Source organism: Coloeus monedula (genome assembly GCF_965178545.1).
Source record: "Coloeus monedula genome assembly, chromosome: 4".
Classification (NCBI taxonomy): Eukaryota; Metazoa; Chordata; class Aves; order Passeriformes; family Corvidae; genus Coloeus; species Coloeus monedula.
This window is the reverse complement of record NC_138784.1, coordinates 48,511,550-48,539,470: the sequence shown is the minus strand read 5'-3', so window position 1 is coordinate 48,539,470 and position 27,921 is coordinate 48,511,550. Positions and strand designations below refer to the sequence as shown.

At 39.6% G+C, this 27,921-nt stretch overlaps 2 protein-coding genes across 4 annotated transcripts; one reads left to right on the top strand and one right to left on the bottom strand.

Annotated features, from left to right (window-relative positions):
* Positions 1 to 6,796: 6,796 nt before the first annotated feature.
* Positions 6,797 to 15,359, bottom strand: DNAJB9 (DnaJ heat shock protein family (Hsp40) member B9). 2 transcript variants are annotated; one of them, XM_082280797.1, is made up of 3 exons: positions 15,271 to 15,359; positions 12,119 to 12,346; positions 6,797 to 10,326 (listed from the first exon to the last, which is right to left on the bottom strand). In XM_082280797.1, the coding sequence occupies exons 2-3, from the start codon at positions 12,333 to 12,335 to the stop codon at positions 9,896 to 9,898; spliced, it is 648 nt and encodes a 215-aa protein (XP_082136923.1). In that variant the 5' UTR covers positions 12,336 to 12,346; positions 15,271 to 15,359; the 3' UTR covers positions 6,797 to 9,895. The 2 variants fall into 2 exon arrangements, with proteins under 2 accessions (XP_082136923.1, XP_082136924.1); XM_082280798.1 differs by lacking the exon at positions 15,271 to 15,359 and adding an exon at positions 13,037 to 13,174.
* Positions 15,360 to 15,497: 138 nt separating this feature from the next.
* On the top strand, positions 15,498 to 23,971 carry THAP5 (THAP domain containing 5). Of its 2 annotated transcripts, none has more exons than XM_082280103.1 (3): positions 15,498 to 15,625; positions 19,063 to 19,252; positions 22,558 to 23,971. In XM_082280103.1, the coding sequence occupies exons 1-3, from the start codon at positions 15,543 to 15,545 to the stop codon at positions 23,482 to 23,484; spliced, it is 1,200 nt and encodes a 399-aa protein (XP_082136229.1). In that variant the 5' UTR covers positions 15,498 to 15,542; the 3' UTR covers positions 23,485 to 23,971. The 2 variants fall into 2 exon arrangements, with proteins under 2 accessions (XP_082136229.1, XP_082136230.1); XM_082280104.1 differs by having other exon boundaries at positions 15,528 to 15,655.
* Positions 23,972 to 27,921: the final 3,950 nt, after the last annotated feature.

Below are 27,921 nucleotides of genomic sequence, written 5' to 3'. Positions count from 1 at the left end.
TGCTATGCCTGGAGCATTAACTTCTTACAATTGCAGCTTGTGATCAGTAAATGAAACTTGAGGGGAAAAATAATGTGCCATCAGAAATCCTTGCTGTCAGGGCATTACTGTGCTGGGAGCTGGGATTTCTCCACCCCTGTTCCAGCATTTCCAGACTAGGACATATCTGTGTCTCTGGGAACTCAGTTCAGCATTGCTCTGCTGCTCTTTCAAAACAATCACTAATTCCAGACGGCTGGGGGGACAGGACACCCTTTGATCCGACAGCACTTCCATATCTCACAGCTCTGCACGGCTGTATCTGTGCTTACAGTGCGGCATCAGAGACAGCGACTCGGAGCACAGTGGTGCACAGAACTGGGAGGCCTGACAGCCACCATGCAGCAGCACAAGGCACTCTGTGTGTGTGTGAGTTCATTCCGTATTTTCTATACTCCTGCATATACAAGTTTCTAGCAGACTGCAAAAAACCATGATGAGTAATGAAAATTCTTCCACTGTTCATTTAAATGTATTTGCCTTTCTTTAAACCCAATCTAATTCCTTAATTTTTCTCTTTAATTATAACCTGTAGAATTCAGACTGTGAAACTTGCAGCTATCCATTGATTTTATAGTCTAGCTGTCACAAGACCAGGCATGGTACCTTAGTTATAAGAAATTACCAATATGAGTGAAAAAAGAGAACAAGATTAAAGTTCTTTCTTCTAATAAATAACATTAATAACATTAATGAATAACTGCAAGTGTGTAGTCAGAATTTGTTCTGAAAAACCACAATACTGAAAGAGAGACAGAAGACAGACAGCTGTATCTGCCAGAGGATATCACATCAAGCTGAGCATGAAAGCACCTGTAGAACTATACTTGCTAGAAGGTGGCTTACTAAGAATCTGGAAGGTGAGTACAAAAAAACCCAACAAAATGATTAACAAATATAAATATAGTATGGTATTTTAAGAGTCTTAAAACATCTGAATGGCTGCACTAGCTCAAACCAAAGGTCTTTCAAGTCTAATACTCTTTCTTCGACTGTTCCACTAGTAAACCCCTTGGAAGGTTAGCACAGGGTAAGCACATTTGCTGTTTTTCCCTTTTACTCCCCTTAGCTCCAAATATTTTCTGCTCAGCAAATTCCTGAGCTTGAAGAGATTTATATGTTTATTAAACCCCAATAGAAAACTCTTCCAAGATTTGCCCAGTTTCGACTTGAACCTCTCTCATATGAGTCTTGTCATCACCCTATTTTTTTGCAAATTCTGTAAATCTAGTATCTCTTGCATGAAGAACTGCTTGTTTTCTTTACTTTCTGGGAACTGACTGGTCCTTGTAGCCCAGAAAGACTATGAACAGTCAATCCCTACCCATGACCTCATTATCACTGACAAGGCTTGTGCATATACCTCATGGCCACTTCAGTCAAGGCTGAAGAAAGCTAATCTGCTCAGTCAAACCTCAAATGCAAACCTTTCTTCCATCTAAGTATCCCTGCAGCCATTTTCCAAATGCCTTCCAGTTTTAACATGTCTTGAAGATCAGGGGATCAGAACTGACCAGAGGCAAGGGTTAGGTAAACCATGGATTTATATGGTGGCATAACTAGGTTATATCTTCATTATTTTCTAGTTCCTAAAATCTGGTTTGCTTTGCTCATTTCTCCTAGACACAGAGCTGATGTCTTGCTAAGTGACCATCAAATCTAGACTCACTAATTTTCATTTTACCCCATGAAAATCACCTTACATTCATCTACTTTGATCTCCACTTGCCACTTTATTGTTCAATCATCCAAGCTTCACTGGAAGTAACAATATTCATTGATACTGCTAATTTACTTATACAATAAGTGTGAAGAGATGACCCTTATACCTGTTCTTTCACATTTTTAGTCCAACAAAATTTCAGAGGTTACTTTCTTCCCCTCTTACAGCAGTTCTTTGTAACAGTTTCAGCAAGAAAAAACACAGTCTCTACAGAAAGATCAGGCTGTCATAGAATTTATTTTTAAAAAATGAACAAAACAAAAAAAAAGACAATTTTCTGGACAGAATCACCTCTCCTGTACATATCAGCTTGAAACGGAGTAAAACCTTTAGGCATGTACAGCAGAAACAAGCCTGTATTTCTAGTCTGTGTTAAGTGACTAATACATTTTCTGAGCCTCACGTGCGTATTTGCTTGCCTTGCAAAGAATTGCATGGCTTAAAAAAAAATGCACTAAAGATGGCTTATTGCTTATTTCACACGGGAGTACTGCGGTGCCATGTAGCATTTCTGTAGTTCTTAGGCTTCATGGACAGCAAGTAAACAGATTTATGATATTGTTAGAATAGACTGTGGGTCTCATGAGGTGTGACAGCTGTTATTTTACAGTACTTAAGTCAGTGTGAAGTGACAGCCACCTAGTGGAAATGGTACATACAGGCATAAATAATGTGTATCCACATGACTCCTGCAGCAGATAAATGCAATAATGCAGTCATATCCCCTCTTTCAAATGCACTCTCATTGGAAGATCAAGACCACTTATTGGGCAGCTGTGATGCTCCGTGACAAGTTGCCCATTCTCCATACTTACCCATTCTTTATGGCACAACCCACCCTTTTCAAATACAGTCTTTTTGAGCCTGCAATTTATCCCATCCACATTCTTCCTAGTACACAGACCAATTAAATTACTGTAAATCCACAGATGTGAAAATAACTACCTAGGTCTTCTTCATCAAAGATCCACACATGAAAAAAATACATTATTTTCAACATAAAACAGGGGTAGTTCCTGATCCACCTTCATCACAACAGAAGAAAAATGTTTCAATAGAAGCACCTCATACATAGGACATGTTTTGTAACACAGCCAAAAACATTACCTGAAGCAGTCTGTTAATTTGACACCTGGTTCAGGAGGCAGGACCTGACTGAATAGAGTCAGAACAGCTTCATGATAAGAGTACAATGTCAGGAGTCAAGAAACCTGGCCTCTCCTTGTGGCTCTATCTCAGATTATTTATGTAACCATGGATAACTCAGGTCAGGGCTCAAATGCGTGACGGAATTATGAGCATGCAATAAGTTACTGTGGGTCTAAGCAGCAATAACTCATGATAACTCCTTGCACTCACACAGCCAGTGAAGGACACATAAGCTGATACAAACACATTGAATCTGGGCAGATGCAAAACAGCACTTAGAAAGTGTAAATAATACTCGGCTGACAAGGGGATAACTTAATGGAGTGCCCTATGTTGATTTTATTAGGTGCCCATAAGTTGAAATAAATCTTTTTATTTTAGCAAGCATAAATCTACCTGTGGAGGTCTATGTGCTCCAGTCACTTCCTTACAGTATCTCTTCCAGATATTTATCATGTGTCAAAAATTCTGTTTCCCTCAATACAGAAGAAATTTTGTATAATAGTTACCCTGCTCAGGTTAATCTTCACACTCACTCAGGTGGTGGTTTTGGGTTTGGTTTGGGGGGTTTCAGGTTTGTTTCATCTTTAAGCTTCAAGGTTATCATGCAAAGTGCTAATTAGACCAACTTATTCTGCCAGTGATATTTTTTTCCAAAAACATTTGTAGGTTAAATTTATAACAGCAGATTTTATATAAGATATCATCTGTCAGCACCTGTCTCACTTTATGAAAGATTAGGTATCATTTGTCCTCCCACAGACAGAATAAAAGCAGAAAACCAGTACAAAACCTCATGCTGTACATGTAGCTAACTCAAAAGGATAGGGGGAAAGACAGACAGGAGGAAATATGGTTGCACTGAAATGGTTTGCACTGTTAAAAGAAAAACTAAACTCATTTAAATTGGATTGCAAAATAGGTTTCATATATACAGACTAAAGTCAATTGACAGGAACCTGCAAAGCAAGTAGAAACAGAACTACTACAGCCACTGCCAAATGGAGAAAATAGAACAACTGGAGCAGAGTCATCCGTCATCAAAAGCAAAAAAAAAACCAGAGGGAAGGAGGGTGTAAGAAGAGGTAAAGACAGTATGTGTTGTTGAGAGCAACAACGTTTTTACCAACAAGCCACAAGCTCTGCATTCAGCTCCTAGTAGAAGCAAGCTATATTTATGCTCCTTCTGCACAGGTAATGATTTAATTTATTTGTACACAAGTGATAACATCTGCCCTCTGCTCGCAGCAACAGTCCAAGCCCTCCCTCTGCCCTGCCTCCCCACCTGTCCCCAAGTTTGAGCTACCAAGAGCTGGCAGAACCACCCACCCAAGCAGGCATTGGTGGCCTGACAGGCTGAATATCCATATTATTTTAAAACAACTTTCAATGCAAAACTTTACATATTACAGCAGAAAGACTCAATCAAATTAATTGTTGGGATTCATAAAGGAATTTGGGCAAAGAGAATACCATCTCCCTCAGCTGGAGCTCTGCATGCTCAGCATTAACGATCATGGTGCTGCAATGGATTCCTCTGCTTCAGCCAGGTGGAGTCTGACAAACACTGCCACAGCACAGGCACTTCAGCTCCACAGCAGAAGAGACAGGAATGTTACTCCTGCCATGTGGGCATAATACATAACTTGTCATTAGATCACTACCTAAAATCCTGCATATTGAAGGCTAAAAATCTTGCAAGTTCCAAGTGCTAAGGTAAAATGAATTAAAGTCTAATGCAACCTCCAGACAGTTTACTTCATCTTTCCTATTTCACACTCACTTCCACGTCTGTGGGAGATGAAGAGATTAAGGCAGTAACATCCAACAAGTAACCACTAAAAACTCATTTTCTTTCTCATATCTAGATAAAATTTTAGTAAGAAGTGCTGCTTAACACGAGCATTCAATATGGAATTAGAAAAATCTTCAGAAGACAGCAACACAGGTATAGTCCCAGGGTCCCTTGATGTGTATTACTCAATATTCTGCACTTCTGTTTCCTGTTTCCTCTAAATCCAGCATAACTATCTGGAGTAATAATAAGTCTCTGCTTGTGCTTCTGGCTACCATATGTACACTGGCCAGAATTCTTCAGCTTAATATGAGACATTACAGCCCCACCTAAGACAGGTTCATGATTTAAGCTATTGACAGAGCCAGATACCAACACCACTGATGAACAGGGGTCAATAGTTCCACCGCACCAGCGCCACTGAGCCAATGGCCAGCACCCCTTCCCAGTTGCCTATGGCTGGAGCTCAGGTGTCAGGCTGAGCAAAGATGCATCAGACCCATCTCCCCTCATGGATGCCTTTGAGATGTGCATCAGTTTTTGCCAGCCTAGAGAAACACACAACTCAGATTCTCAACAGACCAGCAACACAAGTCAACACAACTCCCAGCACAACCACCTCCACGCACACATACAAAAAAGATACGTTGATAACCAGGGGCACGTTCATTCCTTGATGGACTGTCCCAGAACAACTATTTGGACAAGACAGTCTACCATCTCTCCAGCTGGCGTCTCAGAGCCTTGGCAGAATCCTGCAGCCACCCCTAGGGACCTGAGCACCTCCACACCACCTTTTGGTGCAACTGCAACCTCAGCAGGAACAACACAAGCAGTAACCTTCATTTCAGTGCTACTGTAGTTCATAAAATAGGTGCTGTTGTATCACACACCACTGCATAACAGACAACATGCCCCAAATAAAACTTAAGCATTGGAGTACATCACTTCAAAGCAGTTTTGTTGGGTTTTAGTATTGTTTTTATTACTGGGTTTATTTTTTGTTTCATTTTGAAAAAGTTTGTTCTTTTCAAAAACTTTTCAAAACAACAAACTGGAATCACAGATGAAGCACAGCCACAACCTAGAATTGATTCAGATTTATACCAGGAATGACTGACAGTCAATGGGTATCACAACTGCTAAGTGGCCTCTTACAGAGCTGGTCTCTGCCCATTCCTGAAGGAGCAGGTGCCCACAGGACAGAAGCCAGCAGCAAGGCTGTGTGAATCACTCACTATCCAAGGGCAGATGAGTCGGGCTCAACCACAACAGCTGCCAGAGCCAAACAATCCTCTGAACAGCATTTTATTCTGAAAGGAGCCCCACACATGGCACAGCCGGGAAACTCTACACACAGCTTTGAAGTCCAACAGACACTTCTAATGAGTTGTCAATTTACACATAATTTAAAAAACCCCCACACTCCTACTATAAAAATATAATGCAGATCTTACATTGTTTCCAACACATTTAGTCCTCAAAATCTAGGTTTGCATTATTGACGCCAGTTTGCTTGGGTTCCAAGAAAGATGATTCTAAATTGCCAGATGAGACAAACCAAATCCCAAAATTTTCATACCCTCCACCTTTTAAAGATCAGACCCAGAAAACAAGAACTTTCAAGCACAGCCTTGTGAATCAGCGTAACAGCACCCTGACCTTGGCTTCAGAACCTGATTGCCTGTAGCACTCCAGGCCACTAAGCGCTGGCCATAGTCTCTCACACACCTCAGGAGGGCAGAGCACAGACAGTGACCCATCAGCTCCAGGCAGAAGCTTTCAGCTCTTACACCCCCTGCCTCTCAGAAAAAAAGTCCTTTTGCACAGGCTTTTTCATCTGCTTCGTTTAAAAGGCACAATACCTAAACTTCAGGCCATTCCCAACATCTCCAAAAAAATACAAAACAGATAAAATTGACTAAGTTTTTTTCAGCCCCACTCTCTTCCCCCTGCCAACCCCATCATCTCATTCAGGGAAAATTCAGTGGTCAAAACGTTCCATAAAACAAACACCACATAAAACACTTCAATTTGGTTTCCCCTCTGTATCTTGAAGGAAAAAACCCCAAAAAAGACACATCACACCATTAATTTTCACATGTTTAATGTAATGAGACTCTAATTAACTTACAGTACTTTTACCTCCACTAGATACTGTGTTTCAAAAGTATAATGGGAAAAAAACAAACATGAAAACCCCACTTTTTTGGTAATTTAAAAAACTAAATCATTTGGAGTTACATATGCAAAAATGACTCTCAAAAAATTGTTCAAGATTTTATTTTTCACCCTTATCTAACAAAAAAGATTTAATAAGAGATAAAAGATGGCACTTAAGAAACTCTGAAGTCAGGGAGGGGTGTCATAAGGTTATACCAGGACTTCCGCTGGAGAGCATGCCATGAAGCAACCACTATAAATAGGGAAAGAATGTGCAAGAGATCCAAATAAGTGAGAAGCACATCATGTTTTGCAAGCTTGTGTTCTGAGGGCCATGAAAGTGAAGACTCTTGGCTGAGGAAAGCCTGCCCGAATTTCCCCAGCTAAAGTCTATTCAAAGCAAACCCATCATAGAAAAATCACAGGAACAGCTATGCACTGGTTTCTGCAATACTCATGACAAGCTTTCCTTTGTGGATCAACAACAAAAACAAGCAGAAAGGTGACTTGGAGAAGCCACAGAAATAATGGGAAGCATTTGCTATTTTTCCCATGACAAGTAATTAAGAGAAATAACATGGAATCAAGTTAAAATAGACTAGGCAGAAGTCTTTTTAAGGTGTATCAGCCAAAAAAACTAGTAACACTATTGGTTTTATTATCAGTCTCATACTTACACTTACAAGAGATCAGGAAAGTGAGTATACTTTGTACTAAGTTCGGAGCATTCTTAAAGAGGGGAAACTAGCCTAGAAGCAGCTAGGACCTTTATTTTCACCTAGAAGTTTAGCTCAAAAGATTTTGAACTTACACAGTCATTTAAATGACTTGAGTTTTTGAGGTGAAATTTGTTTCCTACAATTTACAGTGCTCATTTTAGCTTTCATTCCTCTAATTCAGAGTTAGGGAAGGGACCTAAGTGAATTGCTCATTCTACTGTTTCCAATTTATATTTTTTAATTAAGAAAATATTCACTAGACTAAGAAAGACATTAATATTTTACCTTTGCATCCCACTTCTGCAATTGCCTCCCACTAAAGGACATTCACAAATACTCTCATGTGTAATACTTAATATTTGAGAAAGTAATTCATAACTGTAAGTTAATAATTTGTTCACTTGGATGCCCATATGCTATGAATTGGGCAGATAGTTTGATTCATGCACAGGTCTAATGGTGTCTGTTAAAGAAAATAAATGCAGAAATCTACATGAAGTACAACTTTTGCTTGAATTATATATTAATTATACAGAAGAAACAAAAATCTACTTACAGAGAAAAAGGGTGAAAAAACAAACACACTCAATCCAGCACTTTTCCTACTATAAGAATATTGCACATTCCGATAATGTTGCACAAATTACTGGCTTTTTATAAAGACCATATATGAGGTATTAGTCTATTAATAAATAAAGAAGAACATGGAAAAGCATTTAATATAACGCAACTATACAGTCCAAGGATTAGCCAACGAAAACTGAACAAGCAGTAATACGTACCCTTGAGAGGAAGGCTAAAGTTCCTTAGCAAACAGGCAGCTTTCAATACCCATCCAAGAAGCAAAGGGTTAAATCTCCTAAGAAAGATTTTAGGAACTCAAAGCCTATTTAGAACACTGCTAGTTAAAATGCTTATTTTGCTCAAGCAATCAACCTGAAAGGTAAATTCTTACCTTACAATTCTAGAGGGACAGCCAATTTAACATACTGAATCTATATTACTAGTTAAAAGAGTTACAACAGAACTTTTTGATTGACATTAGCCAAAGTATTTGGGGGTTTTGCTGTGGGGCATTTTCTGGTGGTTTTTTTTCTTTCTTTTTAGTTTTAAATAGTTTACACTGGTTGTGGGGTTTCCATGGTGCTAAAATCAATACCCATTTGCACTGTCCTTATTAGCAGTTTCCAGCCCCACAAGGCATTGGATGAATACAAGGATTGTAATTTTCACTCTTACTCTGTAATTAGGCTAAGAATTTACCTTTCAAATCACAACGCTGAAAAATTCCTGCTGACAGTAATACATCTGTCAATCTAAACACTGTATCTTCTACTTAGACCCTTTCAGGAAGATCCACGAATCTGTAGGCAAGCTTATCAAAGTTCCTAAGATCTCAGAGGGGTATTTTAGTTCAATAAAGTGAGTTAGAAAAAGTACACTGCACACATGGTAATATAATAAGCATCAAACAAGAGTGTTTTGGGTGTGCTCTTCCAAACCTTGAAAGACAGATATTTGTATTGTGGAAGGAGGGGAAAAAAACCAAAACAAAAACTTTGTGTGCACACAAACTTACATACACAAATATCCTTATATCCCCTAAATAAGTCAAGGGTTATTCAAATCCTCAGATCTTTTCAGGCCAATGAAAGGCTAGTCAGAAATAAAACTAATTCCTACATCACTCACAATCTTAACATATTCCCTCCTGTTATTTTCCAACTTCAAAAAGTAAGGGTTTTACTAATACTTTTGCAGTGCTAGAGAGAGTAACAAAGACCCAGGCAAGTCCTATTTCTGCTGCTAATTTTTGTAAATTATCTAATTTGCACAGTAAATCTGTATCAGGTAAAAACTGCAAGTGCAAACTTGGAAAGACACAATTAAAAGAAAAGCAGCACTTCAAAATTAAATTATCTCCTCTGCTTCAATTTACACACCAGTAATTCAATCAGTCCTGAACTGGCATATATGAAAAATTTATATTACATTTCTGAAATGAAAAATATATATCTTGTATTCAAATTTAGGGAAAGTGTTCACTACACTGAAATATATATAATTTTTTCTGTCACGCGAGATTATTTCTCTCCCATTCTAAGTAGTTGTTGACACATTTACTTCCCAACAGCATGTTGTTTCTATTCTGAAGATTAGTTTCATCTACAACTTCTTTATAGTAGTTTAAGTGTTTTTTAGAAAATACAGTTCAGAGAATTTCTTCCATGTTAGCACAAAACCAAGAAAGATTATGAAGATGTTGAGAAAAGAAGAAAAGAAGAGAAGTTTAGAGGAAAGGAAACATTATTGTCCAGAACAGTCAGTATATGTGGTAACCATGTTTCCTCGTCTCTGAGTGACAGTCCTGCAGTGCTTGCTGGATCCATGAAACCTGGCATCAGTTCGCATCGCGTGTCTGTGTGCATTTTCAAAGTCACTGAATGAAAACATTTTTTCCATATTTTCAAACACATCATCAAACAGTCCACCTCCAAAAGAAAACTCTTGGAAAGAACGTCTTTGCCGATTATGAGCCTCCCGATGACTTCGGAATTGATTTTCAAAGTGCTTTTTTGACCGGGAGTTTTGACTAAATAGGTCAAAGTCTTTGAACAGATCATCAAAGTTGAAATTAAATGACTGGTGGAATGGGCTTCCATTACTTCCTTGTCCTCCATGACGGCCAAACTGATCATATTCTCGTCGTTTATTCTCATCTGATAATGTTTCGTATGCTATTTATGTTTAAAAAAAAAAAAAGTTACAGCTCATTTCCATTTAAAAAATCAGAAAAAAAGAAAACAATACACAAAGAATAGCAGCTTTCTCTCCCACTCTTCCTTAACCAGACAAATTTCCAGCAAGACTTTCATTCAAGATTCAAGCCCAATCAAGCTCAACATTTATTTACCTTTCTCCAAACTAAAATAAAATGCTTCAACGTAGTTATTTACAATAATAAACACAGCTATATTATGAGGACAGATTAGATGTAATAGAACACAGTTCAACTACCAATAAATATTGGTGTTTAGATTTGAAAGAAAATAACAATGAGAGGTGGTCATCAGAAAGCCTGAAGGAAGAAGGATGAGTTAGGAGTTCTACCTAACCAGACAAAGGATCTGCTGCACTCCTATAACAGAAACACAGGGCAATGTCTGCAAAGCTACTTGCCAGCCAGCCAGCAAGTTCTAGCTACACCAGTTACAACCAAGCAACAAGATAAACATCGAGCAGATTAAGGGAATGAAATTTCACTATGTGCCAATTCTCAATTTTTCGGAAGTTCAGCAATAAACCTAGATTTTGTGACTGGATATGCCCAAAATGAAATTAGATTTCCCTCCAATCTTTGGTCTAGAACTACAGCTACTGGTGTTCCAAGGCAGAAACTCTGATAGATAATACACCCATTCTGATAACTAAGTATTTTAAAAACTCATTTTCATACCTGTTAAAGACTTGCAATTATTCTATATAATTCAACACTTAGAGTTCCTAATTCCTCCTGCAGTAGGTGCTAAGAATTGCAGTATCTAACAAGACTGTCCCTCCCTTTCATTATATTACTAACTACCTTTCTTTCAAAATAACTCTTCTGCAGACAAGAAGGTAAAAGCCAGAAATCCCATATTAGCTTAGCTAGGAGAACTACACAAATATGGATGTTACACCTGAGTCTACAGGGAATAGAAGCGGGTATACCTTATTTTTCAGCGAGTCTTTCTGGTTTTGATTATCCACTTGCACCATTTTATCACAAAATACTTATAAGTGATGTATTCATAGGATCACAGGATAGTTCAAGTTAGACATGACCTCAGTCTCTACTCTAATCTCCTGCTCAAGGTAGGGTCAGTTATGAGATCAGACTAGATTGGTCAGAGCTTTACCCAGTCATTCTTGAAACATCTCCAAGGTTGGAGACTGCACAACCTCTCTAAGCAATCTGTTCTAACACTGGCCTGTAGAATAGAATCACAGAATTATTAAGACTGGGAAAGATCTCTGAGACCATCAAATCCAACCATTATCCTCAAGGTGAAAAAGTTTTTCCCTTACAACCACCCTGAACCTCTTGCACCTGTTGTCTATTGTATTCCCATCATGAACCACTGAAGCACCCTGCTGTGTGCTTTTTTATAATCTCCCCATAGTTACTGCAAGGTTCCTGTTATGCCCTCCTGATACCCTCGTAGTAATCCTGAGCTGGATCTTATGAAACAGATCAAAAGGTAACAATTAACCTCCTAGGGCTAAAGTTGTCCTACCACCCAGTATTTTTTGTGAGAACACGAATATGCCAAAAGCCTAATAAGCAGAAATGCAACTGTGTAAAAGGCCTTCCTATGTGCAAGAACACAAAAACAAGTCAGATTTTGATGCTGGACATTTGACAGCACATAAGTAGAATTAAGAAAAAAAACCACCTTTATACCTCTTATTGAGTAAAAACAGAATGCACTTAGGTCATAGATAAAAGACATGTATCAAATTATTAAGACAAAAGTTAGTGTATATTACCTTCCGCAATTTCTCTAAATTTTGCTTCTGCACCAGGACTCTTATTTTTGTCTGGGTGGTATTTCATAGCCAGCTTGTGAAATGCCTTCTTAATCTGGCGGTCGGATGCATTTTTTGGAACTCCTAAGATATCATAATAGCTCTCTGTAGCCAGTATTAATTCAGTTATCATTAAAATGCAGAGAGCAAATGTGAAGACAGATTGTGTAGTGGCCATTCCTCCAGTTCCTAAAAAGAAAAGGAAATATACTTGAAGAACAAGTTATTTTACATTCCACGACAACTTAGTTACAACTGTAAGCTGGCAGAGGAAGACCAGTATGTTTCAGGAGTCAACAACAGACTTGTAAGCGCACTGTTTTTCACGCGCCAAACTCCATTACACTATTTTCATATTCACAGAATATGTACGTGAAAATACTGCAAATTCACTTTTCACATGCGTAACAACCACTTTAGTGTTCATCTTTGTTTTACACTTAACTGATCACTGTCATACAAAGCTGTGAAAGTAAATACACAGCATATTTCATTGCATCAAACATTTCATGCTGCCATAGCTGAACTAGCTTCACATTAATCCTTGAGTTCTAGGACCATAAACACAGCAGCTCTAAATTAAGCACAGGCTGCAAAAACTGACTTTCTACTGGAAGACCAGTTCACTGATTAGCTGGTGCAACAATAGGAGTCTGAAAACACAACTGGCCTAGAAATGACTGTGAGGCACAGGAAGACAAGACTATTAAGACACTCGTGCTCAGCTTCAGCTCATTTAACCAACCTAAGGTGAACATGATAAAGAGTAAATCATTCATTTCCAGAGTTCAGACACGTAAAGCACATTTTCCTTTATTTAACAACGGGCTGGCTTAGCTCATCTGCATATCAGATTGCATTATAAAGAAAAACACCTACCATATCTTTGATATCAAATAATTCATCCGATAAGTACCACTGCATAGAAAGGTTTACATATGAAACCCTCAGTGTCAGAACTAAAGGCAAAAAAAAAGTCTTTTATAAAAGACAAGCAGCTTCAACAATAATTAAAAGCTTTAACGTTTTTTCAACAATGCATCTGTCAAAAAGATGTATTTTGAAACAAGTATGTGAGAACTTAGGGAAAAACTGTGGCATATATAAATGATTTAAAAAAACAGTTCCACATAGCCACATGACGTCTCATGATTTGCATGAAGGACAGGGTGAGCTGTTCCTACTAGAAGGTGAGAGCAGATAATATGCCTGTGCATATCATATTTAAAACACAAGAGTGCAGAAAGGCAAATGTTACAAGACAGAATGCTGGCTGACACCTGACCAGAAGGATGTACAAGGCCCTGAACACTCCAGACATAACATGTCCCCCCCCCACCAGATTACACTGATTTGAATATAACATAAGAACAACTCAAGAGATAACTGGTGTTACTTTTCTGAAAGTTGAATAAATAAATTTACAGTCTGAGCACCGTTAAAGTTAAAATACTTCTACTAGCCAGCATGGGACCCAATATTTGTCAGGCAGAATGCAAAAACCTTTGAATATCTGATACATAAGAAAATTAAGCATTTACCTGAAAATCAATATCCTCTAAACAAAATTAAAATACAAGAACCAAAAATGGAAAAAAGAATACAGTTTCTAATAGGTAAACGAATGCTGTGAACCAAGAGCAAAAGGCTTGCGAGATTAATCTACCCATGCCCTCTTAAGCATTTATTTGGCCAGCAGCCTGCATGATATCAAGTGTTAAGGGGCAGCAGTTGAAACAAATTGTATTTTGATCAGCGCACTTAGATACCAAATGCACGGTTCTTTCCAGTATTCTTCATGCACGATATCAGATATATTTTTAGTACAAGATTTTCTCACATATCCTCTCTCACCACTTCACTAACCTGAAATTTTACAACTTGGGCACTAAGAACTACACACATCCTAACTATTTTTACAATCCTTTTCAAAATAAAGTCTCTTTTAAATACTTATTTTACTTGTGTCTCTTCATCCTCGGTTTCTCAATCAAAAAGGGACAGGTAAGTTGCACTTTCCAGGCTTTGCACTGTAGCTGCTACTTAAACCACATTCCAGAATTCTTCCAGTAATTTTGAAGAGATACACTTTATTTAGGTACATCTGTCAATAATGTTAGAGACCTTATGCCACATATTAACGATTTAACTCTGTTGGGTGAGCAGTTACAGATCTCAACTACTATTCACCTTCGGACAAAAAGTGCACTGTCTGATGTCTATCCCAAGTACTGCAGAGGTGATAACAATCAATTCTTCAACAGTTTATGAACATTTATCAATAGCTGCGCAATGAAGGGATGTTTGAGAATGATGTACCTAGAATAAAATCTGTCACATATAGAAAATAAGAAGCTACTTCACCTTGTAATATAAATACCCTAATTCCATCCTTCTTTGAAAGTAATTAACCAAAATCTTGGATAAATGCTTATATTCAAAGTCTCACATACTCAGAGAACCCACGGTATCACTACTGTTCTGCTACTGCTCTGATTACAGAACTGCTATACACTAACCTGTGGAATGTTCACGTCCTACAATTATTTCTGCCAACAATTTACTAATAGTAATAAAGTTACCAAAGTCTTCCCTTGCTTCTCCTATCACGACTAATCCGATGAATAAGCAAGTCTCCCAGTCCTCAAGAAGCTAACAGGCAAGTCTGTCAAACTGAGGGACTTGTCTTGGCCTCTCCTACACTGACTCGAAAGCAAATACAGGAGAAGGTTCCTCAATCTTGCCCTGGAACACATGGAAACGAAGGAGTCATCCTGGCATCGCCCTGCCTATCCAGACCCCTGAAGACCTGCCTGGAGCCGGACTGCACCATAGGGCGGGGCCGGGCCAGAGCTGGGCAACCGCTAACAGCCACACTGAGCGACGCCGTCCCACCTCAAGAACGGCTAGGCTCGGAAACACCACCGCAGCCAGGCCCAGAGAGGCCCAAATTCCAAATAAATTCCCCGGACCGTGCCCCCCGCCCCACCCTCCACCCCCAGTTTCCCACGCTGCCCCCAAGCTTCCAAGCGCCCCCGCGACCTCCCCCACCCCTCCGCGTTCAGCTTCGCTTCACCCACTTCAGCAACCCTCCACTTTCCCCGAACCCTCACCCAGCGGCCGCGGTCCTTCTCCGCCGTCCCCACCTCAGCGCCAGCCCCGCCGCCCCTCAGCGCCGCCGCCACCCGCCCGCGCCCGGCGCTCGCGCAGTCCGGCCCCCCGCGCTTCCTACACGAAGCGCTGCGCCATTGGCCGCCCGGGCCCACGTGATGCGGTGCACGCGGGAGGTCGCACCCGCGGCGCCGCCGCCACCCGCCGCTGGGGGCGCTGTGAGGGGGGGTGCCGCCCCCGCCCGGCCGTGTCCGTGCGGCGCTGGGTGGCCGCCATGCCGCGGTACTGCGCCGCTACCCACTGCAAGAACCGCGGTGGCCAGAGCGCCAGGGACCAGCGCAAGCTCAGCTTCTACCCGTGAGTGGCCGCGGAGCGGGGCAGGTCTGGGTGAGCGCCGGCCGTGGGGATGGTAGTGAGCCCCACCGCCAAAGTAAATGGCCGAAAGACTTAACGCCACGGGTCGGCCACGCTGGTGGTGGCCTTGGAACCCCGCCTGGTCCTGGGAGGCTTGAGGGAGATAACTCTGACCCCCCTGGGGGAAGGGAAGGCGTAGGGAATAAAGAGTGGACAGCTGGGACGTAATCACACACACCGTCCCTCGCACAAGACGGACGGAACTTGGGGGAGGGGGCGATGTTACGGCAGCGTTCTAGGACTCTGGAATAGGTGCCGAGGGTCTGTGGAGTGAAGAGTAAGGAAATTCGACTAAAAAACCAAAATTTGCACTTCTCACTCTGTTTTGCTGCTGCCTGTATGGAAGGGACGTTCTAGCAGGGCAGGCAGTAGTGGAGCCTTTGGCTTAATGGTGAAGTGTCTTGTATATGACAGCTTACATGCCAGGCGAAGGGCCTGGAAGAGTACGAAAGTAAACATATATTGATTCCTTAAAATTAAACTTTCCCACTAGAATTATTACCTTTCCTGCACTGTGAACAGAGATATTGCTGGTTACTTGGAGTTAGCTGGAGTTAGCTGGAACCTAGCTAGCTTGGTTGCCAAAACAGAGTTTATGGTGGCTGCTCTGTCCTGTCCAGACACTGCATGGATCAGTCGCCACCCCAGGCCTGCAGTAACCTCTGGACTGTTGTGGTTACATGGCTGTCGCTTCCCAGGATGCTGAGTTATAAACAGTATTTCACAATCCTGATCAGGGAAGCACGGTGCAGGTAACTAAATATTAACGTATGTGTGTAGAATAATACTATGGAATCGTTTGTTAACAGAAGCAATTTAAGAAGAATTTGAAAAATAGATTTCACAATTAGCCTCAAAATCTGTTTTGGTAAAATTTATACCTCAAACTAAGTTTTCTTTCAGTTTCTGAGTAGCCATAGTTATTCCAAGACCAGGAAGGCTGTGTAGGAAGACCCACAGGAAGACTGCTTTGGAAGAATTTTTATTTTAGATTGAAGGAAAGCTTATTTCCCTGCCCCATTTCTAATGTGGAATGTATCATAAAACAATCAGGAAAATAATTTCTTTTCCCTTATGCTTTAGAGAGCATGATTGCCACATAGATAATCAAAACAAGTTTGGGCACTGAGTCATGTTTGTATTCAAATACATGGCATCAGTATGGAGATGATTGCCAAAACATAGCTGTTTTATCTAGCCTTTGAGTTGTGCTGCATTCTGAGTTTCATGCTCCTATAGAAGGGGTGCTGAGATTTGATTTATAGATTTCTTTTGCCCTATATTAGAGACTACTACTGACATGAATTGCAAGTTTTATTCCCTTGCCTCTTACCACCACCGAAGAAGTCCTCTGCTGCTCTGTGACTGGGGTCTGAGCCCCTTCCAAACCTTTTGTCACCTAATCTCAACTGGCATAACTGCCCTTCTTTGTTTTATTTCTTCACTTCTAGGACTTGTGTAGTGATAGCAGCTGCTAAATAAATTCTGTCCACTTCCTCTTTCCATTTCCCCTTTTTTTTGTGACTTGTTTGCACCAGAGAACAGATTCTGTTGATGAGTAAGGGAGTGTTGAAACATGAGCAAGTTTTAGCAAAGTTGCCCTTAAGCTAAAATAATAACTTTCACTATCAGACCCTTCTCTGTCTCTTGCTACAGATTATTTTGTTTTCCATCTGAAACTGGCTGAATCCAGGTAGAGCAATGGGTCCTGTGTTGTGAGGGTAACTGCAGTGAGAGCAAGTGTCCTCAAAGCCTTGGAGAGGGTGTGATTGGTGAGATGATCTTCAATGAAAGGAAGCCATCATCTTCCTGAGAGACTTTTTTGGACCTCTTTAGTCACACCCCGGCTAAGTTGTGTTACTCGAGGAGCATGCTCTGTCATATATGCAGTGCTGCCATTGGGTGTACATGATCTAAGCAGACAGGATTTGAAAAGCCTCAACCTCTAACTTGTCCTTCAAAGGTTATTGTGTTCTTACCAGCATTATTCCTTGCATTCCTGCAGATATTCAGAGCTGGATGCTGCAAAAGCTTGCTCTGTTTCCATGGTAATTTGAAGACTTACATGGCAACAAATTCAAAAGATTGGGGAAGGGGTAAAGACATCCATCTTTATGCTGTAAATTTCAGCCATCTTGCTCTCAAAATCACCTGAGTTTGCAGTTTTGGAACACAGGGCCTGTGTAAGAGTCATTGCTATGTGTGTCTTTTAGAGGAAACCTGCAGCTTCAGGGATTTGGGGGTGGGATCACAAAAGCAGAGATTTTCTTTTTGTAATTATCACTGTTCATGATTCTCAGGAATATTGTTTTCTGAACAGTAGTCACTTAACAATGCTCAGAATTCAACTTATGGTTTATGTATCGTATGTGGTTATATGCTAGAGTTAAAATAAAATTGATGTGCACCAGAGAAATATAGAAGTGCATTTCAAATACCCTGATACCTGTCTGAGACGAGGTGAGAGACAAGAGTGGTCTGAATGTTCATATTCCTGTTACCATCACTGCTTGACTGTGCTTGCATCATAATAAGCCTTTAATTTCCCTTTAATTTGTGTATTCCGATTCATTAAGTAAATTAGATATCTTCACACGCTTTCCCTTTAATTTATTTCTCTTTCCGATGTAATTTGTCTGACCATTTGAATGTATTTTCAAAATCAGGTTTTTATTCTATGAAAGTGTATACTCATCATTTTCTGGTAGGTTAAATGATTGAAAAGTTCATTTTAAATTATAAAACATGATGTGGGCTCCTAAAGCTGCGAGAAAGCTTAATTGCTGAAACACAAGATACAGAAATGCTTTGCATCTGCGTGCGTTTACTTTTTGAACAAAATTTAAATCCTGTATTGGAAATATTCACATTGCCAAATCATCTGATAATCCAAAGAGGGGCATTTATTAGGAGGTACTCTATAACAGAAAATACTAGTTGTGTCTAGGAAGACAAATAAGCCCTAGAAATACTATTGATAGCAATGAGGGCCAGTCTTAACTTTCTTTAAATTATGCATCAGTATTTCATCTCCCTTCAGCAGAACTGCTTTCTGAGCAAGTGTTGTAGGATCAAACCTTTCAAAACATTTTGGCCATGGATTCTGAAACCCTTGGCTAGCAGCAATCAGAAATTCTGCTTCTGAACTCCAGAGTAAATACCCAACTAGAAATAATTTGGATAATGATTGGATTGACATGTACATGACATCCAGATTAGAATTTAATATTTAAAATTTTGGAAAAAGGATTATTTTAATCTTTTTCTAAGGGAAGGATACCTTGTAAGTAACAATGAGATACTCTTATTTAAAACAAAGAAAGACAACAATAACATGGGGTTTTGTATATGTTCTTGTTTGTCTTTTCAACTTTAAAAAGATTTCCACTTCATGATAAAGAGAGACTTGAGAAATGGTTGCGGAATATGAAGCGAGATTCATGGACTCCAAGTAAGCACCAGCTCCTCTGCAGTGATCATTTCACCCCTGATTCCCTGGATGTGCGATGGGGGATACGGTACTTGAAACATACTGCTGTGCCAACTATTTTCTCTTCCCCAGATGGTGAGGTAATCTATTTCTATCATTTTTTGTTTTGTAGTACAAAGCTAACCAACTACTGATGTAATACAGATCTTCTAATTATCTGTAATACAGTCATAGTTTTATTTAAAAAACAGAATTCCTGTCCATCAAAACAGGTATGTGGTTCCATAATGTAAAGGAAGAAGAACTTCCCATACTTTGAGAGGCGGTTCAGTATCTTATTTTAATTGGAAATTACAGAAGCATTTACTATAGAAAATTTTAAATTTCTTATGAGAATCTTGTGATTCTAAGTTTTTTTTCCTATGCAATTACTCTTAATGTTCTTTTACAGTCTTTTATTTACAAAAATACTGGCTTTGGAATATATTAGTTTCAAACTGTCGCTAACCTTTAACCTAAGACTCAGGACTATAGGCTGCCAAAGATACCCTACAAAGACTAGTCCGTCCTGTTTTTCACAGGCTTACACTGTTGGTTACATAAAAATACTGTGCTACACAGGCACCTAGTCTTGATCAAACATATGCTAATTCTCTTCTAGCATGTAATTATCTTCCACTGGATCATCATGTGGGAGGTGGGAGGAATGGAAGGACTGGATTTAAAGCTAAATTGGTGAAACAGAAATACGTGGCTAATTAATTTTACAAAACAATTCATTTTTAGTCATGAAGTACTCTGTCTTCTGGGACAGCTGCAGTTGTTGTCTAACCTCTTTCGACTCTGTGGAGTGAAAAGTAATCTTGATAAATCTCTCAAATACAAAAATAGAAAATCTTGCAAGTTGTGGTAGTAGTAATTTAGCAAGAAACATCTTTCCTTTAAGCCACCCTGCCCTGGTTCAATATATCCCTCACATTGTTGTGGTGCTATTGTAACAGACAGGTGTAGCTTTGGAACTGGACTTTGCTGCCCCATGCTTCTGTGCTGTTACAGATAAGCTGGGTGTTTTGATCCCAAAGCAAAGTTGTTGTTTATCCGCCTCCTCATTCTCTCTTGATTTGCATGTGACCATAGACCAGTCATAGTACACGTAGAAAGGTGGACAGTAGAGTTACAAAGGTAACAAACTTCTTATGCATTTGTGTTGCCAAGAATATACCAATAGCTTCTCTAAATTCTTTTGGCATCAGCAATGTGTATCTGAAAAATCCCAGATAGATTTATCCAGTTTGGAAAAGTAATATTCTATGCTTATTTTTAATACATCATCATTTTCCTGCTATCAAAAGAAAAGAGGTGCCAGTGCTTTGTATCTGTGATACTGTGAACTTGTTTTCCTGGGGTCTCACTTCTCTCTCTGGCATTACTTTCTTCTCACTGCACTTTTCTAAACATCAAGTCATATGCTTTCAATGACCACCTCAGCAGATCAACAGTATCTTTTGACTTGACCTCTGGTTCTCTTACTTGTCCCAAACCTTAACTTTCTACATAGACTTACTTGTCCCAAACCTTAACTTTCTACATCAGAAATATATGGGAAAGAGTTCTTATTTTGGGGAAGAATTTCTGGTTAGTGTGTTCCTGACTTAATGTAGAGGAACAAGAAGCTGAGGCCCCAAACTGCCTTTGGAAACTGAGAGCAAAGAATTGTAGTATTTGCATATTGCTCACCACCACCTTGCTGTATCTATTACTGAGGAAGTGAAAGATGTCTTCCCAGAAATGCTTAATGATTCTTCATAAAACATTTCATTCTGTTTCTTCTTCTAAATAAAGTATGTTTGTGGCTCAAGAGTAGTGATAGTTGCCAGCGTTTCAATATCAGTAACCATTCTACATTAGCTTGCAAGGGTTTTTATTTGAATATTCACCTGAGTGTGAGGGCAGGGACTGATAGACAAGGAGGCTTTTCAGTGGAAGTATGAGTCTTCCTTTAAGCAACTATCCTGAGACTTGTTTTGGTGCATTTCCTTGAACTGTTCTGTTAGGAGAGGATTTAGAGAACGTTTGCCTAATGTATTCTGTAAGAGATTTATCTGGTTAAAATACATAGTCTGAGAAAGTCTTTCTCAGCTGCTGATAGAACAAAGAAAGGGATATGCTTCATTTTCACAAAATCCCTAACATGATGTTAAGTATTGTCTTTGAAAAAGTAAAGGTAACCAAATGAATGCTACTTCTGTATAAATTTTTCTGCCCTTTGAAGTTTCATATAAAACTGTATTGCAAAGTTCAATGTACTTAGGATACTTCAGACTACATGCATACTTTTAGGAACATGCTCTTTGAAATTATCTTTTTCATTGTAATACATTTTTTCAGCCTGGACTCTTTTTTGCTTTTTCTTTCTTTTCCCCCCTTTGCTGTCTTTTTGTTGATTTGGTGAGGTGGGGTTTTTTTTTGATGGATGGTTGATTTGGTTGGGCTGGGTTTTTTGCCTGGCCTATATTTAATTATCAAAGTTAAAATTGAATATTTTCCATTTCTTTGTTCTGTGTCGTGTTTTGTCTTTTAGTTCCCAGGCTAAACATCTACGCAGTTTTACATGAGTTAAAATTCTTCAGATTGGTCTTTTCATAATCAGATCTACTAGAAAAAAAAATAAGACACCCATTATTTTTGTAGTTTTTGTTTCACTGACCAACATATCTAAAAGCTCATTTGTATATTGGTCTTAAATGTAATCATGTGGTGGTGTAGTTTATGTGAAGGAAGGGAAAAGAAAGTGGTTATAAAAGGATAAGCTTCAAATTGTCTCTCTTTCAGTATCAACTTCTGTTTAAAGTCCTGTTAAAATTTTTCTGCTAAGATTTCTATCTCTCAAAAAAAAATGGTTCTCCATTTTTATAAATTGTGAAGTTTTGTTGTCAGAATTGAAGTGCTGGTTTACAATAATCTTTAATGCAAGAACCTTGTACTGTGTACATTTAATCGACATATATTTAATACAGTGTTTCAGGTGGTAATAGAAGATGCTGGCTAGTCTTTGTGTAACCACTTCTCTTCAAGTGCATTTAAAATTACTGTATCTTTTGTAAAACAGTCCAAATTCCGTAGAGTTTGAAAAAACCCACAGTAAAACAAATAAGAAACCCCAAACCACAATAAGACAAAAAAAAAAAGCCCTAAAAAACCAAACATTATTATTGTCTTTAGAGCTTTAAAATAGTATTTTAATATTTAGGACCTGAAGCAAAGTTGTGGAAGATGCTTACATGAATTCTTGGGCTTCTGATGTAATTTTTAAACAGTGCTTATCTAAGTTAGTCCTTATGCAGTACCATACTATGAAATGAGATTTGCCTAATATTTTTATGCTCAGTGATTTTCTTGTTACAAGGTGGTGATTTTCTTTTTTTACTTTTTATTTCTCCTCTAGGAAAAAGATTCTTCTCAGAACAGTCCACAACAGAAAGAAGACCAGGAAGGAACAAATGTAGTGTCAGAGAAAGCATCTGTACCACTTGAACCTTGTACACCAAAGAAAAATCCTGTAATTGCGCAAAATGTAGAGGAAAAAGCAGAAGTAGTTTGCTCAACTGCATTGAGTAAACCTTTGCAAATTCAAAACCTGCAACTTCAAAATGAAAGCAGCTTTCAGGCAGACAGTGTCATTCTTGAGAGTTCATCTAAGCAGTATGTACATCAGCCTAATCCTGTTTTAATGGCAGCAGCAGTCCAGAGCATGGAAGCTCCCAGTGTTCATACTTCTGTAGAGGATCCAGGAAGTTGTACAGCTACAGTCCTGCAATTTACAGACCCTGAGTACTTGAATTCATCTCTGAACAGTGCTTTAGGGTCGGTTGCTGACTATGCAGTTGAAAATTCTGTCCATCACATGGTCTGTTCTGGTGAAGTGCAGGCAAGTGAAGATGCAGTTTTACTGAGTACAGTCACGCAAACTATTGAACAGTTCAGTGGAAGTGAAGAGTCTGTCATTGCTATTATTATGCCAGCTGAGAGTCCAGAAGAGCCTGAAAGAGTAAATAGTTCTTTCCTGCCTCTTGAGGAAGAGTTTCTTGACAGAGAGGAGACAGAAGTGATTGAATATGGTGGAAATGAAATATTGCAGACTGAGCATTCATACTGCAGACAAGACATAGACAGAGATCACCTTTGGCGAAAAATTTCAAAACTTCACTCTAAGATAACTTTACTTGAAATGCAGGAGGTAAAAACTTTGGGGAGACTCAGGTCCTTGGAAGCCCTTATTGGACAATTGAAGCAAGAAAACCTGCTTTCTGAAGAGAAGCTGAAGATGGTAGAAAAATACTTTACAACACTTGAAGTGACTATGATACAGTAAAGGCTTTCAATTGATGGTTCTAAAATATCTTGTTAGCCTCTTTGGCTGTTCTTTTGGACAAATTAACTTTTTTCCAGTCACGGTGTTTTAAACATCTAATGCTAATTGTGTGAATAGCAAATATTCTTTAAAATGTTACATCAGCCAAAGCTAAGTGGTAGAATGTTGTCTATAAAATGTGACTTGCAAGTAAGATTAAAAAAAAACTAAATCGGGAGAAGTTCGTTTAAATGTATGAATCAAGTTAGTAAAAGATAAGTTAACCCTTTCTTAGCTGCAGGCTTCTCTGAAACATGAAACACCTGCATTTGGGGCAGCAGTAGAATGTAGAATAAGCATATAAGATGAACAATTTTATATATATATATATATATATATATATATGCATTGTCCAGTGAGGCAACAACTGCTCTTTAGTTTTCTGTTCATCTAACATTTGTTCTGATGGTTTTTTGTATGCTTTGATCTTATTAAAATTGTTTCTACATAAAAAGTGCTTTCTTTCATTTGTTTCTAGAAACAAAAACTCTCTTAAGAGTATTGCTCCAGTGGACAGGCCCATCTCTTTTTTTTTTTTAAATGATTCAGCTCAAGTGGAAAGCGATCTTAAACACAGATGTTTTTGCTAGTTAATTAAAAGGGAAAGCTCTAACTATTTAGTGAGTGCTGTCTGCACTGATCCTCACAGCCTATAGCTTGGTAACGCTTATACTCTTAATAATACACTGAAGAAAATAATGTTCTGCAGAACAGATTGCTAGTGAAAACAGGAGAATTTGGCAGAATTTTACTATGCAAGAAGTAGAATTACAAAACTAGAAAATTACTCCCCTTTACTGCTTTTATTAACTGTTTCTAGCGCATGGGTTATCAGTACAACAGACACATATTGTAGTTCATTTTGAGGGAAATTAATTTGCTGAATACTTTCTCTTATTCTGTCGGTGTGCCACCCTTTGGATCTGGTTTGTTGTACACTCTAGTACAGTGAAAAAGTCTTAGATCATCTGGTCCCTGACTGGACATCATAGGTGTGCTAGGTGATCCTTGTTACACCCCTTCCAGCTGAACTATTCTAGTATACTATATTCTACAGCAGTTAGATTACTTGAGGATGTGTGTTTCTTTATTCAAAAGTGTGTCATCCCCACTGCCACAAGTTCAGTCTAGGACCAGAGCAAATGGGTTCCTTTGCAATGTTGCTCATATTCTCTTTTACACTCTTTCTAAACTGTTCTGGTAATCTTTTCATAAGGATTGAGAATCAATTAACACTAGTTACAAAGCTGGCCTCCAGCTAGATAACTAAAGTTACAAACAAATTTCAGAAAATTTTTGAGACTTGGTATGTCTTGAAGTGCAGAAGTTGGGCTGCTAAAGCACTGAGCTGTAGGAAGTTGGTCTGCATTAATAGCCACTGGATTAGGCTTGCTTTGTCCTTCAACTCATTAACTTCTTTCAGACTTTCAGCACAGGCTCTACTTGGTAAAATTGCTAAAGGACATAAAGGTGACTTATAATATGATGAGTTATTTACCAGGTCTTTGTGACCCACTCATTTTGCTCTCCCTGGAATAAGAGAACATTCCTGTTCTGCCTTGTGTGCTGTGAAATCACCAGGGGTGTCCTGTATCCTGTAGAAACATTGCTGCCATATCTGATCCAGCCTTGTGAACATTGTGAACAGGTGGCCTCTCTGAACTGCAAATTTTGTAATATTTTACCAAGTAAGAGATCTTTCAAAGTGATTTACAAAATGCTAGATGAAATTGCTAAATGATTTGGCAATTTTAGGAATTTCATTAATGTACTACAAGTCCTCTGCTAATGCTGTATATTTTAAGACTGACAACCATTTAAAAAGTCCACTGTAGGCCTTGAATGGCAGTGACAGCTCAGACATGGCAAAAGAGTTGCAATACTATAAGCTGTTGTCTCAGCAAAGCTCTGTTCCCCAAAAAAATATGGAGGGCTTAACATGGGATTTGCATTGCTGATATATTTTTGCTTTTACTAAGAGCTTACGGTATTAAAATTGAGAATATTGTTTGTGGCAGAGTTCTTTAAATGTGGGGGAAACACAAATGTTCAATTTTCCTTTCTTTTACGGAGTTTCTTGGGACTTACATGGGTTGACTTTGGTTGGATGCCAGGTGCCCACCAAGCTGCTTTACGACTCCCCTTCCCAGCTGGACAGGGGAGAGAAAATAAAATGGAAAGCAACTCTCAGGTTGAGATAAGGCAGTTTACTAAAGCAAAAGTGAAAGTTTGCACGCACACAAGCAAAGAGAAGGAAAAAGAAGGGTTAATTCTCTGCTTCACATTGGCAATGACATTCAGCCACTTCCCGGGAAGCAGTGTTTCAGCACACACAGCAGTTGCACCCAAAGGCAAGTATTGTAAACAACCAGTTCCCCCCCTTCCTCTTCCTTCCCTTAGCTTTTATATCTGAGCTGACCCCCTGTGGTATGAAACATCCCTTTGGCACACGTGGGTCAGCTGTCCTGGCTGCTTCCCCTCCCGCGATCTTGCCCACCCGCAGCCAGGAAGACGGAGAGACAGTGCTGATGCTGTGCCTGTGCTGCTCAGCTGCAGCCACAACGCTGGTGTGTTATCAGCACCTTTCCAGCTACCAGTGCACAGCACAGCTCTGTGAAGGCTGCTGCAGGGCAATGAGCTCCATCCCAGTCCTAGGTTATAGCAGAAAGACTCAGCAACGCTACAAGCCTCTCATTAAGTCTACAAATTTCCTTCCAGAGTGCGTTTTGGACTAATTGGCAGGACGAGATGTCTGGGTCCTTTGCTTCAATTATACATTAACCCTGAATTACGTGGGCTAATTATTACAAGGGAGGAGAAATAGCTTGTTGAGGATCAACAAACCCCTCTGAATTAGATGCTACATGTGCATTGCATTTTCAGTGTTTCCTGATCATAAACTGCAGCCCTACACACGGTTTTATTTCACTAAACTTTGTGGCACTTGTATGGGTACTTGTGCTATATATTACTCCTTAAGATCCAGTGGAAACTGCTTCTGTACAGTTGCAGCCTGCATCCAAGTAGTGCATTGGATCATCGTCACTCCTGTAATGTATCACTTACCTTGATCTGAGTCAAATGTTCACATTTATCTTTTCAATAACTTTTCATTTGCATCAATTTTTTAAAAAATCTTTTGACTTTCCATTTCCACTGATGTAACTAATTACTTCAACAGTACATATGTAATATATGTCATCTGTTTTCTTAAGTCACCTCTTGAACTGTTCAGCTCTATTTCTTTTCCACTATCCACTGGCTACAACAGGAGTTTGGCATTTGCTTTCTCCTGGGTCTTTATTTAAATTCCACCAGTGTTATTAAACTTACTTACAAGCAGTGGAGTTCCATCTGGAATAAACTGGTGCCTATTTCCTGTGATTTTCCGTCTTCTGAATTTATCTCTCATTCTGTGAAATTTATCTTTCATTCTGAATGCAGGAACAGCTGCAGGGGATTTTTTTTATTCCTCTCAGGCTAACAAGTATCCAGGATTTCTCTTCTGTGCTTTCTTGCATCAGTGGTGCAAATATTGACTCCACTCTTGCATGCATCACAAGCATTCATTAGAAGTGTGTCTAGATCTCTCATTCAATGCCTTTGGTATTTTTTCTATCTTTTTACCACTGTGGAGTTGTAATTATTCCACTTACACCACTTGCCACTTAAACTCTCTCTGCCTGCCTATGGGAAATGGTGAAGGAATTCCATTTTTTGATTTGCTTGTGTGTATAGCTTTTGCTTTCCCTGTTAAATTGTCTTTATGCCAACCCACAAATTCCCTCACTTCTACTCTTCTGATTCTCTCTCCCCATCCCACCGGGAAGAGCGTGCAAGTGGCAGCATGGGGCTTATTTATTTTCTGACTGAGGTTTAACCGTGACACACACTTTGTTCCTGACTGCCTTATGCATGACTCGATGCCTCCTTTCCCTGGATAATGCCACTGAACTGAAGGTTAATGTCCTACCTGCAAATCCATGTCCTGCACTTCAGCCTGTATCCTGTGCTGCCTCAGCAAAGCGCTAGGACAGCCTAGCCCAGCCTTTCCCAGTCGCAGTGAGATGGTCTAACACCCAGGGCCCCCATCACACACCCAGGGACCCCATCACATATCCAGGGACTCCATCACACACCCAGGGACCCCATCACACACCCAGGGACCCCATCACATATCCAGGGACTCCATCACACACCCAGGGCCCCCATCACACACCCAGGGCCCCCATCACACACCCAGGGACCCCATCACTCACCCAGGGCCCCCATCACACACCCAGGGACCCCATCACACACCCAGGGCCCCTGTCACATATCCAGGGACCCCATCACACACCCAGGGCCCCCATCACACACCCAGGGACCCCATCACACACCCAGGGCCCCTGTCACATA

Excerpts from the sequence above, each read along its gene's own strand:
- DNAJB9 (XM_082280797.1), bottom strand. The coding sequence starts at position 12,335 with ATGGCCACTACACAATCTGTCTTCACATTTGCTCTCTGCATTTTAATG. Across the intron at positions 10,327-12,118 it reads ATTTAGAGAAATTGCGGAAG|CATACGAAACATTATCAGAT; the intron begins GTAATATACACT and ends AAACATAAATAG.
- THAP5 (XM_082280103.1), top strand. The coding sequence starts at position 15,543 with ATGCCGCGGTACTGCGCCGCTACCCACTGCAAGAACCGCGGTGGCCAG. Across the intron at positions 15,626-19,062 it reads CGCAAGCTCAGCTTCTACCC|ATTTCCACTTCATGATAAAG; the intron begins GTGAGTGGCCGC and ends AACTTTAAAAAG. Across the intron at positions 19,253-22,557 it reads TCTCTTCCCCAGATGGTGAG|GAAAAAGATTCTTCTCAGAA; the intron begins GTAATCTATTTC and ends TTTCTCCTCTAG.